The 13,202-nt window shown below is 57.1% G+C and overlaps 1 protein-coding gene and 1 pseudogene across 4 annotated transcripts in view; both read right to left on the minus strand.

Annotated features, from left to right (window-relative positions):
- Nucleotides 1–5,975: 5,975 nt before the first annotated feature.
- Nucleotides 5,976–6,975, minus strand: LOC133064587 (uncharacterized; annotated as a pseudogene).
- Nucleotides 6,199–13,202, minus strand: part of HS1BP3 (HCLS1 binding protein 3) — a 45,872-nt gene continuing 38,868 nt past the window's right edge. For 3 of the 4 annotated variants that reach the window (XM_061154876.1, XM_061154874.1, XM_061154875.1), the window contains 2 exons: nucleotides 12,698–12,833; nucleotides 6,795–7,290 (listed from right to left, as the gene is read on the minus strand). In XM_061154876.1, coding sequence (XP_061010859.1) covers nucleotides 7,023–7,290; nucleotides 12,698–12,833 — 404 coding nt within the window. In that variant the 3' untranslated portion in view covers nucleotides 6,795–7,022. Of the gene's footprint in view, nucleotides 6,326–6,794; nucleotides 7,291–12,697; nucleotides 12,834–13,202 lie in introns of those variants that run through there. The other variant, XR_009694655.1, reaches the window with a different exon arrangement.

Consider the following 13,202-nt stretch of genomic DNA (forward strand, 5'->3'; position numbering starts at 1 on the left):
TGTTGTAGCATGTTATTCCTTCTTGTTGCTTTGCTGAGTAATATTCCATTGTGTGCCTGTTTCACATTTCATTTATCCACTTACTAGCTGATGGATTTTGTGAGTGGTTCCACTCTGGCCATGATGAAAAAATGTGCTGTATTTGTGCACAAGTCTTTGTGTGGACGTATATTTCCCTTTCTTTTCGGGTATATTCCTAGAAGGGGGAATGATGGGCTATGTTGTAAATCTATGCTCAGCTTTTTAAAAACCTGCCAAACTCCTCCCCCATCCCCGCCAAGGTAGTGCAACATTTTTCATCCCCATGTCTGTAGATTTTATGTAGTCTGTGAGGCCAGGGTTCCAATCCTATGCCCACCCTAGGGTCACACTTGCAACCTGACCAAGCCTCATTAGAGCCTCAGGCAGGAGAAGGAGGCCCTCAGGGCCAGAGGTCGAGCTGAGCCTCTGATGCTCCTGGTGGTCTGAGAGACAGGTGGACAAGAAGTTAGCTGTTCTGACTGGCTGCGGGCGGGGGTGGGGGGGGGATGTTGCAGGGAGGGATAGTTAGGGAGTCTGGGATGGACATGTACACACTGCTGTATTTAAAATGGATAACCAAAAAACAAAACAAAAAAAATAAAATGGATAACCAACAAGGACCTGCTGTATAGCACAGGGAACTCCGCTCAATGTTACGTGGCAGCCTGGATGGGAAGGGAGTTTGGGGGAGAATGGATGCATGTATATGTATAGCTGAGTCCCTTCACTCTTCACCTGAAACTGTCAGAACATTGTCTGTTAACCGCAATACAAAATGAAGTTTTTAAAAATAAACTAGCTGTTACACTTAAAAAAATTGTCCTCTGGGACTGAGAGCCCTTCTTAGGGAGAAATGAGCCAAGTGGCTATTAGACCGAAAGGAAAAACAGAAGCATACACATGGAGAAGCCAAGAGCAACCTCGTCAAAGGAAGAAAATCCGCTTGAGAAACCGAGGCCGAGGCAGACCCCTCGGGCGTCCATGAGTTGGCCAGCAGCAGCTCTCAGGCTCTGGAAGCCGGTCCTGCTACCTGCTTTGTCGAGACTCTTCCATCTTCCTCAGGGGCCCAGAGGGAGGGTGGTGGGTGCTGGGGGGAGGGCAGACACCCAGGAAAGCCATCAGGAGGCTCTGGAGCCAGGGCTCCAAGCAGGAGGCACAGCAGGGACCCAGGAAAGGCGCTCAGAGCTGGGCAACCCTCTGGGGAGGCAGTCCGGGCCCGCAATGAGCCAGGACGATGGCTCTGAGCGCTACTCTGTCACCATCTTGTCTCAAGTGGTGCCCCAAAGAGTCATTCTTACTAAGATTTGAAGAAGTTTCGACATTTCTGGAGGCAGCCACAAATGAGAGAAATCTAACCCTGGCACCAGGAATGTGTGCAACAGAGGTTCCTCTCTTCCGGCTCCCTCCCTGACCCGCCCATCCCCTCAGACAGAGTGGGAGGTGGGAGAGGGGTGGGAGTGATGTTGGCACTGCTGAAATGCAGCACCCACAGGGCCATCACAGAGGCCACGGCCTGGATAGGACAAGGTGGGATGCTGCCTGTCTCAGCTCACTGCTGAAAGGCATCCACTCAGAGAAGAGGTCATCAGACCCACTGGGGGCCTGCCATTGCCCTGGAGAAGGAGCATGATGGCCCAGGGAGTCAGGCCCTGGGCTCCACAAGTCACATCCTCAGTGCGGCCTGCTCCCACCCCTGGACACAAGCGATGTACACAGACCTGGGACTGTTGTTAGTGGTGGGGAGATTTCCCCAAATTTGGTGTGATAAAAAGGCCCCATGGTACCAGATAGTACCCAATAAGCCTGGAAGCTGATACAAGAGATAAGAAAGTCCTCACTTCTGCACTCAAGTAACTCAGATTCCTGAAAGGTACCAGACCCTTCGGGACTGAACTGGGTGAAGGACTGAACTGGGTGGAACCTTGTGAATGCGAACTTATTTGGAAATGGGGTCTTTGCAGAGGTAACTAAGGGAAAATGAGGTAATGCTGGATTCGGTGGTCCTGATCCAGTGACTGGCTTACTTAGAGGAACAGGGAAAATCTGGACACAGATACAGAAAGGATGCAGAGGAGACAATGGTGTGGAGACAGAGACACACAGGGAGGAGGCCATGTGAAGACAGAGACTGCAATGATGTAGCTAAAAGCCAAGGAACTCTAAGGATTGCCAGCAACCTCCAGAAGCTGGAAGAAGCAAGGAAGGATTCTCCCTAGAAAGCACAGCCCTGCCAACCTCTTGATTTTAGACTTCTGGCCTCCAGAACTGAGAGGGGATAAATTCCTGCTATTTACAGCCACCCAGTTTGTGGTACTTGCCATGGCCACCCTAGGAAATGAAAACAATGATCAAGGACTGGGGTCATGTGGCATGTAAAACTGTATGTGCTGGAACAGCAGGGGGTGAGGGGCAGGCAAAGAGGGCTGCACAGGAGGAAGTGAGTTGCAGTTGTGTCTGCTGTTTGGGCAGGTGGCCCAGAGAACAGAACAGAACCTACGGCTCAGTGTGGCTCATGGTGGATCTGGCTTTGATGGCTCATGTTTTCTCATTTGTGCATCCTCCATCGTGCCCGGAACAGGTACTGCAGGAAACATTCTCTGGCTGGGCCGCCCTGATCTCTCTTGCCCTGCATCCCTGGAGCACCAAGGTCTACACCGTCTTCGCCTCCTTCTGCTTCGTGCTGCATTGTTTCCTGCACTTTCCTCGCTCCCTGCATTTGCTTATTCACCAAACGGACTGGTGCCCAACACAATGGGGAACCTCTAGACTGGAAGGGCTGACCTGCATCTCCCCTGTCCCTCAACCCACCTGATTCCCCAGGTGCCACAGGTCACAGTGCCTGCACACAGTAGGTGCCATTAAATGCTTGGTTTTTGGCTGAAACTTGGCATGTGAAGAAACAGATGTGACTGGCTAGCTGCGCTGGAGAAAGCTAACCCAGCTTTCCTTAAAAAGGAATTTGGAGGCTGCTGTTACAAATATTTGCTGAATTAGCAAAGAAGCATCGGCACCTCTGAAAGTTGTCACCAGGAATTCTTGCTTACTGAGGCTATGTGCTCAGCCCATAATCCCCGCTCCAGAAATGCCGCTCTACCCTGATTGCGACCTGAGAAATGAACGCCCTCGGCTCACTGGTGGCCAAAGCTGTGTTAAACCAGAACCAGAGGCCAGCCGGGAGAGGCATGAGCACTGTGCTCCATGGTGTACACACCAGGTTGCACCCCTGGGTCCCCTTCACCACAGCATACATAGCAAGATGCCTGGATGGCCATGTCGGTGCCCGTGGCAGGAGGCAAGACTGAGCCGAGGCATATCAGTGCCTCTGACCTCCCAACCTCAGCCTGTCACATCCACTACACCCATCTTGTCCTGGGCAGGGGGCCCTCCAGGATGAACTGGAGTGACCAGACATAAACGGGATGTTACAGTCTACCTGGCCCAAGGAAGTCTCTTCACTTGGCACTGCGCGGCAAGGGGACATCATATAGCTGAGCTGAACCTAAATTCCTCCAGGCCCACGAAGCCTGGCCCTTTGGTCAGCTGCCCCCAACTGTGAGGCCTCAGGGAAGGGTTTGGAGTGATCAGAGCTTGCACTAAACAGCACCGTCCATAACTTAACACCAGGAGGTCGATCACTCAAAGGGGCTCTGAGCGTTGACCACGCCTGCTCTGGGCGGCCGTCAGCCCACACAGACGCAGCGGCACTGGGAGGTGCCTGTTGTCCAGCCAGGGCCACTGGCCAGGAGAAGGCAGTCCTGCTTCCCTTCTCTTGTCCGCAAGTGATGCTCCGCTGGGCAGCAGGTGAACTGGAGAGCCGAGCGTGACTTTCACACAAGGTCTCCCTGGAGACAAAGTCTAACCCTGAAGGTTGAAGCCGCCACACAGAGTTTATTGACAACACCAAGCTGGCTTTTGGGCACAAGCCCCGGAGCCCTGAGAGGCACCTGGACTTCTGCTGGCTCCTTTGAGTCTGGGAAGAGCTCAAGCCTCAGGGCTGCCCCAGGGCACACGGAGGCGGGCTCCAGAGTGTTACGGGAGTCTGCTGTGCCCCCGAGGAGCTTGACTCCTGGCCCGGTGGGGTCAGGCATTACAATGGGGACTTTCCAGAACAGGCTGGAGTTCCCGGCTTCCTGAGAGGAACAATGGGGGACAGGAGCGGGGGCCCCCTGCAGCAGCCAGTACATCCTGTCCACAGGGCTCACACGGCTTCGAAACAAACAAACGCTGCCCTCCATGGTGCTCCCTTTCCTTCTATGGTGAGCTCTCCGCCGCAGGCTCGTGGGCTCTGCAGTCCTTCTCAGAACAGCCCCTCTGCTGGTCCCTCGGAACCACGAAACCCCCACTCGGAGCTTAGCTGCAAGATCCAAAGCCAAGTGGTGGGGGGAGGCCGGGTGGGCTCGTGGACTGCCCTGCGTGGCACTGCCTGGCTCCCGAGGACTTGTTTCTAGGTCTCCAGAGGTGTCGGCTTGTGGAGCCGTCTGCTCAGAACCTCTGGAGCCCGGGCAGGAAATGGCATCTTGGAATCTGACTCCGGGAGGAGAGCAGAGTCGAAGGCAGGTCTGGATACGGAGGGATGCGTGTATTCGGCAGGGCTGTCTGGTGTCAGAGCCGAAAGCACCTCAGAAAGGCCTGGTCAAGCCCAGGCCAGTCCCCACACTGAGGAGAGGGGTGTGAGGTCTGGAAAGGGAAAAGTCCTCTTTCCAAGCCAGTGTTGGCTGAGCAGTTACTGACTGATGACCCCACCGGGCCTGGGGCTCTGGCCCCTCTGCCTATGTTTATACATGGGAATCCTCACTCTGCCTGCCCCCTCCCTATCCAGCAGCAGCCTGGAAGCCTCAACAATCCTCAGGTGCTTCTGGGGCAGCTCCCCTTGTTGAGCCCACTGTTGTAACGACAGCCCGCACGTGGCTCTCCGTCAGCCCGGGCACAGAAAAGATCGCCACCAACAAGCACGGGATGAGCCCCGACAGAGACTTTTTATTGGATGACCGGGTCTTGGGTTGGCTGGTGGGTCACAGCGCATCCGTATCTGGAGGCATGCATCTCTGCTGAGGGGGGGCGTCCCAGGGGCCGGCCACCTGCGAGGAGGCCAGGCTCACAGTGGACGAAGCCTCCCCAGAGTGGTGGGTTCTGCCTGTGACCCCCACTGGAGGACCAGCACTCCCCGCACCGGGCTCCTGCCAGCAACACCCTCTGTTCCTATGTCACAAGTGGGGGGGCGGGGGCGCGGTGGAGGGGAGGGGGCCAGGGAGGGACCGGTCCAGAGGAGAGAACACGGAGGGGAAAGAGCCCGAGGTGGCCCCTCATCCACCACTGTGGCTTCCTTCAGGGGCCGTCCTGCAGTCAGACAGGTGCACACCCCAGGGCAGGGTGGGGGCGTCCACCTGTGCCTGAGGGATGGGGGTGTGAAGGCCTGGCGGTGAGAGGAAAGAGGGGTGGCACGTGCTGGGGGTCCTCGGGGAGAGCGCCCTCGGGGCAAGGTAAGGCGGGGAGAGGGGGACCCCAGAGCCACCTGTTTCTTCTCACTCTGGCCCAGGTTGGGGGAACCGACGGACTTTTCACGAGGGTGCATGAGCCGCAGGACAGACTGAGTGCTCCCACCTGTCTGTGGGTCCTGGCACAGGGCGGTGGGTGCTACAGAGACTCTGACACCAGCCCTGGTCGATGGGGGGACTCCCTCAGGGTTGGTGTTGGTCCAGATCAGGAAGGGCCTGGGGTCCTAGCCCCAAACCCCACCTTCTAATCCTCTTGTCAAGCAGCACAACCCCAGGGACAATAATGGTTGCATTTCCTTAAAACCCTGTGTTTCATTAAAAACTAACTCTGAATGTGAAGAATATATCAAAAAAGGCATTCTTTCCTCCATTAAACATCACTCATTCACGGAGAATTTCCTGAGCGCCACATCACTCATTCACAGAGAATTTCCTGAGCGCCGCAGCACACCCTGACCCCTATGCTGGGGCGTGGGGCTCGGGGAGAAGTCTAAGGCACTGACTGGTTCTGCTGGGCCCAGCAGAACCTGCTTCTGGGAAGGGGGCTCCCATGGGCGGAAGGCCGGTGAGTAAGTCCAGACCCCAAGGACGGGCGGCGGGGAGGCCTGACAGACAAATCCACTGCCGGATAGAGGGAGCCTTCAAGAGCAGCCAGAGAGCTGCCAGCCCAGGCCTGCCGTGAAAGGGAGGGGCAACTGGGCCGCAGGTCTACCTGGAGGATGTGGGGCCCATTCTGCTCGAAGCCGCGATGGCGGACACTGGTCCTGTGGCCGGAGGCCCAAGAAGGCTGTGGTCTGGCCAGGCCTTCCCTAGGGAAGGAAGGGGGAGGAGACGGAGAGCTTTGTCAGGCCGCCCACACTCCAGGGGCAGGGCCGGGCTTGACGTCTCCCTTGAGCTTTGGCACCCTGCTCAGCCCACTGGTATGCAGAGATGGCTCAGGGCCAGCCATCCCAGCCAGGCCCTTCCAGGCCCCACTCAGTATCCTTCTCCTGGGGGCCCTCCCAAGTGCATGCAGGCCTCCAGGGGCCCTGCTGACCGGAGAGTGCCTTGGTTTGCGGACTCCCACCCCAACCCCAAGTTGGCCAGGCCTCCCTTCCTGTGCTGGGGCTGCCAGACTCAGTGGGCACGAGTGGCAGAAAAGTTTCCCTGCCCTAAGCAGAGCCTCCCTGCCCCTCCACCACAGTTCTATGACATCCTGGGGGCTTGGGCTCCTGGTGAACAAGCCTCCCCATGTGTCGCCCCCTCCCATCCACGCAGCTGAGACAACTGAGGCTCCAGTGTTCCTCTGGTGACCTTGCTCTCTGCATTGTGCAGGGCTCCATGACCCCGCAAGCCCTGAGAACAAGGAAGAAGGCAGTACAGGGGTCCTCTGACCCGGGCCGCCACCCTCCCTCCCTTGGGAATAGATCGGTTCCAGCCCTGCAGGGCAAAGCCCGCCCCTCACCAGGCACCCCTCCATGGGAGAGGGTCTGCTGGTCTGGGCACAGTCTGGGGGCTGGGGGGCAGTCAGAAGAGGCTGGGGGCAGCCTGGCCAGGCACGTCATGGTCCCGGATATACTGCAAGATGTCCATCTCATCCATGGCTTGGATCTGCTGCTGCTGCTTCTGCTGCTGCGTGGCCGCAGCCTCAGGTGGACCCGCTCTGGGAGGCACGGCCGGCTTTCTGGGCAATGCTGGCTTGGCGGCCACTGGAGGCTTGGGCTTGGGCCGGGGCTTGGGCTGGGGTTTGGGCTCAGCCCCCAGGTTCAGAATCTGGTCCAAGTCCTCTTCGACTCTAGAGAAGCAGAGGGAGAAGTTCCTGGGCAGAGTCTGCTGCAACAGGGACAAGGTTCCCCAGCCAAGGCAGGCAGTCCTTGCAGGGCACGGTGCCCCCTGCCTCCTGCCACACACCACCCCCAAGCCTGGCCCTCCCGCCCACCCTGCCCCTGGGGAGGAACACAAGGGCAGCCCTCTCGTTCCGTGCAGCCCCACAGCCCAGGGTGAGGAGAGCTGGCCTCTCAGCATCCTCTGTAGAGTGGCTTCTCGGGGGACCCCACCCTAGACAAGCTGGCTTCCTTTTCCTTCAGCACCTCAAGAAGTTAACAGCTGCCACATATGGAGCTCCTGCTCTGGGCCAAGGAGCTTGTTTCATTCCCTGACGACCCCTGGGGACGTTCACCCCCATCTTCGCCCCGCAGAGGTGGACGCTCAAGTCCCAGGAGGCTGAGCCACCTGCCTGAGGTGACAGCGTGTGACGGGCCCCGAGTTGGAACCAGTAGGGCTGACGTCAGGAGCTGAGCTCCCATCCAGACCCCTGTTCGGCCAGAGAAAGAATGAATGAGGGGCTCTGAGCAGTGATGGGCTGGGGTCTGCCGGCTCACAGTGTCGCCCGGTGGGCCACCTCTGCACTGGACAGGGCTCCCCAGAGGGCTGGAGCTGGCCACGCCCTGGACCGGACAGCCCATCGGTGGGTGGGACTGAAGGCCGAGGCAGGGTGACGGTCACACAGGAACAGCCCAAGTCCTGAATGGCAGGAAAGAAAGGCACCCTGCTCTGCACTCTGTCCAAGGGAGCGCCTCTCTCAACACCTGGAGACCTGTTCAACCCACCCCCCCACCCAATCAACGTGGTGCTGAGTACCCACACATCACAGCCATCTCCCATCCATTAATTCATCTAGTAATCAAAGACCCTGATGCTGGGAAAGACTGAAGGCAAAAGGAGAAGAGAGCAGCAGAGGATGAGATGATTAGATAGCATCAATAGCATCAATGGTTAGATGACTCAACGGACGGGAATCTGAGCAAACTCTGGGAGATGGTGAAGGACAGGGAGCCGGCCATGCTGCAGTCCACAAGGGCGGCAAAGAATCAAATACGACTCCGCAATTGAACAACAATACAAGACACTGTCTGGTAGCAGATATTAGCTCCACTTTGTAGATGTGAAAACTAGGGGCACAGAAAGATGAAGGGCCCCGCCGGGGGCCCACAGCCAGCTGGGGACGGGGTGGGGAGGCCACAGCTGCTGGAGGCAGAAGACCAGGGGGCCTCACACAGGCCACATGGCCTGTCCAGGCTTTGGTTCCCCATCCGCCAAAAGGGAACAAGCGGCATCACCCCCACGGGGCTGGAATTCCAGGTGCAAGACACACAGTCCAGCAGGCAGAGTGCAGTTCCCTTCCTCATCCTGCCACTCCCCCCAGCCTGGCCCTTCATCTCCCCATCAGTGAACCAGATCCAGCTCAGACACCGGCTGGGCTGAGTAAAGGCAGGAGCAGAGGGGCGGGTCCTCTGGTCTAAACAACTCCTGGCAACATAGGACCTGGCAGAGGCCTGCACAAGGGCGGAGGTGCCCTTCCTGGGAGGGGCTGCCTGCCAGGTACAGCTATTAAAGAAGCTGTCACCTGCCCGCTTCCCGGGTCAACCTCCTGTGATGGGTCACAGACCCACCAGGAGAGTGCAGAACTTTCTATGCAGGGCAGAGAAGTGAGCAAAAAGGGGTCCCCCAGACCCAGAGCGACCGGCCTTGAAGGAGTGACTTCCAGGCAATCCCTGAAGGCATTACTGGGAGACAGGCTGCTCCTGGCGAGCTCAGCTCAGCTGTCTGGGCTCCCTCCAAGCGGCTGCCCTTCCTCAAGCTCCCCTGGACAGGTATTGGCTCATCCCACATCCTCCACTGGAGGCTGGGTGCCCAGGAAAAGCGCTGAGGGGCTGAATTACCTTCAAACAGGGAAACAGAATGGCAGCTAAAAGCTTGCATCAGACTTCAGGATTTACACTGCTGGCCATAGCAGTGATGCTCTAGAGCTAACCAGAAGCTGGATTCACTGGGTTAGGATGTGGGGCAGCTGCCCTGAGGATCTAGGTGGCCGCCCAGCACTCCTCACCCAGCACCCCATTTCGAACTGGGCTCCCTGAAAGTGAAAGTGTTCATTGCTCAGTCGTGTCCAACTCTTTGCGACCCCATGGACTGTAACCCACCAGGCTCCTCTGTCCATGGGATTTTCCGGGCAAGAATACTGGAGTGAGTTGCCATTTCCTTCTCCAGGGGATCGTCCCGACCCAAGGATCAAACCCAGGTCTCCCGCACTGCAGGCAGTTTCTTTACCACTGAGCCTCCAGGGAGGCCTGGGTTCCCGAAGTCATGGCTAGAAACAGCTCCCACTGATGCAAGGTTCAGCTCCCCTCTCTTCCAGGCCCTGAAGGCATGAGGCCAACCATGGAGGGGCTGGAGAGAGGTCTGAAGACCCCTGGCCCACTCCTCCTCCCCAGGTCCCTGCAGAGGACAGAGCTCGACTGAAGACCAAAGCTGGGGCCCCATGGCAAGAAGGAATGGGGGCGTCTCGGCTCCAAACCCTGTTCAAATGCACCTCCCCTCCCCCGCCCCGCCGCCTGCCAATGCTGCTTGGGAGGGCTTATGCCAGCTGTGGAATAAATGGGTGAGGAAAGCATTGGAGGATGAAAGAATATGAGAAAGTTCATCACAAAGACACCTGATCACCACCTGGAGAGTCCCAGGACGCACACAAAGAAAAACAAAATATGGTTCCTGCTCTCAAGAGGGTAATTCTTTCTTCACCAGATGTCTGACGGAGTGAAGGCAGGGCCACGGGACTCACATTCTCTAAAGCAGTGACTCCCAGAGTGGCCTGGGGGATGTAGGAGGCGTTACCCACGAGAGGGTCCCAAGGACCAACTGGAACGTGAAATGCCACATGGTCTTCCCCTCGAGCCATGTGTGCCCACACAGTACAGGTGCAGAAGGTCCTGGTTAACCCTGGTGTTGCCCCAGCCCTCTGCCCACAGAAAGTCTTTGCAGGTGATACCTTTCAACACCCCCAACCCAGCGTTCTGCAGAATGCGGGTCTGAAAGTGTGTGTGTGTCTGTGTGCTGAGATCGTATTGTGGTATGTCTGTGTGTGTGTGTGTTTGTGCAGGCCGAGCTCGCACTGGGGTATGTGTGAGTGTGTGTGTGTGCGCGCACGTTGAGATCACACTGGGATGTGTGCGTGTGTCTGTGTGCTGAGGCTGCACTGTGGTATGTGTGTCTGTGTGTTTGTGCTGAGGTTACACTGGCATGTATATGTGTCTGTGTGTGTCTGTATGCTGAGGTTGCACTGTGATATGTGTGTGTGTGCACGCTGAGGTCACACCGGGATGTACGTGTGTCTGTGTGCTGAGGTCGCACTGAGGAGTGTGTGTGTGTGTGTGTGTTTGTGTGCACACTGAGGTCACACTGGGATGTGTGTCTGTGTGTGTGTGTGTCTGTGTGCTGAGGTCGCACTGGGGTATTGTGTCTGTGTGTGTCTGTGTGCTGAGGTCACACTGGGATGTGTGTGTGTGTCTGTGTGCATGTGTCTGTGTGCTGAGGTTGCACTGTGGTATGTATGTCTGTGTGTTTGTGCTGAGGTTACATTGGCATGTATATGTGTCTGTGTGTGTCTGTATGCTGGGGTCGCACAGTGGTATGTGAGTGCGTATGTGTGTGTGTGCACGCTGAGGTCACACTGGGATGTATGTGTGTCTGTGCGTGTGTGTCTGTGTGCTGAGGTCACACTGGGGTATGTGTCTGTGTGTGTGTCTGTGTGCTGAGGTTGCACTGGGGTATGTGTCTGTGTGTGTGTCTGTGTGCTGAGGTTGCACTGGGATGTATGTGTAATGGATTTAATATTGCTACAAACGGGGCCCAAAGGTCCCACTGGCTCCACCCCTCTAGCGCAGGCTGCGTCCTCAGGACAGCAGAGGCTCCTGGGGCCGACCTTCCCTGGGCCTCAGAGTCACCCGAAACGCAGAACAACAATCCCAGCTTCTTCCAGGGAGGACTGCTGCGGCGTCAGTGGCGAGGACGCAAGGATGAGAATGAACAGCTGCCAGGGACCTCGGGGACGTGTAATGACAAGGAGCCGTCGCAGTGACTCAGGCCCGGCGGGCACTCATGGGGCTAACAGCCCATGGCTGCTAACGAGGGTGTGGATGACAGTCTCCTGGGACCTCAGGCCGGCGCCATGTAACAGTTCCTGGAAAGAGATAGCTCGGTGTCCTGTAATCGCCAGGCTCAGTCTGCATCCCGGGCACATGGATGACGTGACGATGGGAGGCAGAGACGCACGGTGCCGAGGGTGCTGAGAAGGCAGCCCCACAAGCCCAGGGAGAGCCTGCAGGGCCCGAGGTGGGAGGTGGTCTGCCAGCCTCTCCTCCTCCGAGCGCGCAGGGTCCCAGCAAGGTGGGAGGACCGGACACAGGCAGGCTGACCCGGGTCCCCTTCCTGTCACTTGGGACCTATGGCCTTGGGCCAGTTACCTCTCCCACCCTCCATTTTCTGTAAAAAGGAAATAATAGCACCTACATGGAGGGTGGGGGATGGGGGTGGGAAGAAGATGCTCTTATGAGGATTAAATAGGATAACACGTAAAGAGCCCGGCAAACTGTCTGAGGCAAGCATGGATCCTGTGGCTATCAGTCTTGCACATTCTGTCAATCAACCTCCATGTAACAGATTAAGTCTCGTTCTCCCTTCTGTAAGATCCCCTGGAGAAGGAAATGGCAACCCACTCCAGTATTCCTGCCTGGAGAACCCCATGGACAGAGGAGCCTGGCAGGCTACAGTCCATGGGGTCGCAAAGAGTTGGACACAACTGAGCGACGAACACTTTCCCCGCTGTAAAATCTGCCGACGGGCCCCTGCTGCTGTCCAGAACATCGGGACTTTGCTCCCTCCGGGTGAGCGGTATGGTACCATGAGTCACTTTTATTTGTTTTCAAACCTATTTATGCCAGTTATACCTGCTCTTGGAATTACTTAATTATTTTTTATATAAACTGCTTGCATAAATGAAGTTCTTTCTAGAACTTGCTGAGCGGCTAACACTCCCCTGACTCCTCCCTCCAGCCTTTCCACTGAATCCCCTTCACTGCCTCCCGATCAATCAGCTCTCACCCACAGGCTCCCACCTTTTTAAAAAAAATTATTTATTTATTTAGCTGCATCAGGTCTTAGTTGCAGCATGTGAGATCTAGCTCCCTAACCAGGGAACAAACCTGGATCCCTTGCATTGGGAGCTTGGAGTCTTAGCCAATGGGCCACCAGGGAAGTCCTGGGCTCCCACCTTTGACGGGTCAGGACTCCCTCCCTCCGAGCCCAAGGATGCTGAAGTGGTACACACCCCGACCTCGGAAAGCGTCACTGGAGACAAGTGGTACCTGAACAGCTCCTCGGAGGCCTCCCTGTGGCCTTCACGGGGTGTGGCTCCTCCACTCTGGGGGGCAGCTGGCAGCAGTAAGGGGTCACCCAGGGGGACAGCTCCACCGAGGTCAGGATCGTCAAACAGCTTCAGGGCTGCAGAGAAGGGAGCAGCAGAGTGGTCAGAGGACGAGCTAGCCTGTCTTCAGCTGCCTGGGGGGTGCAGGGTGGAGACTGTCTGGCCCAACCTCCTGGCCCAGCCAAGAGAAAAGGAGTAAGGCTGTCCCTTCGGTCTGCAAGCCAGAGTGTAGAAGAACCAGGCACTTGTGGGGCCTGGCACACCTGTGTGCCTAGCCCTGACCCCACCTCCCTGCATGCTGGGCCAAAAGCCACGTGGAGGCACCTCCCTGGTTTCAAGTCCTCATGGTCTCCCCACTGCTTTGAGGAAGAACCTAACTCCTCAGCTCACTGCCCCAGGCTTCCCAAGCACCCCTCCACTCTTAGCTCAGCCCCCAGGGCTTGGCC

The sequence above is a fragment of the Dama dama genome, chromosome 11, assembly GCF_033118175.1.
Source record: "Dama dama isolate Ldn47 chromosome 11, ASM3311817v1, whole genome shotgun sequence".
Taxonomy (NCBI): domain Eukaryota; kingdom Metazoa; phylum Chordata; class Mammalia; order Artiodactyla; family Cervidae; genus Dama; species Dama dama.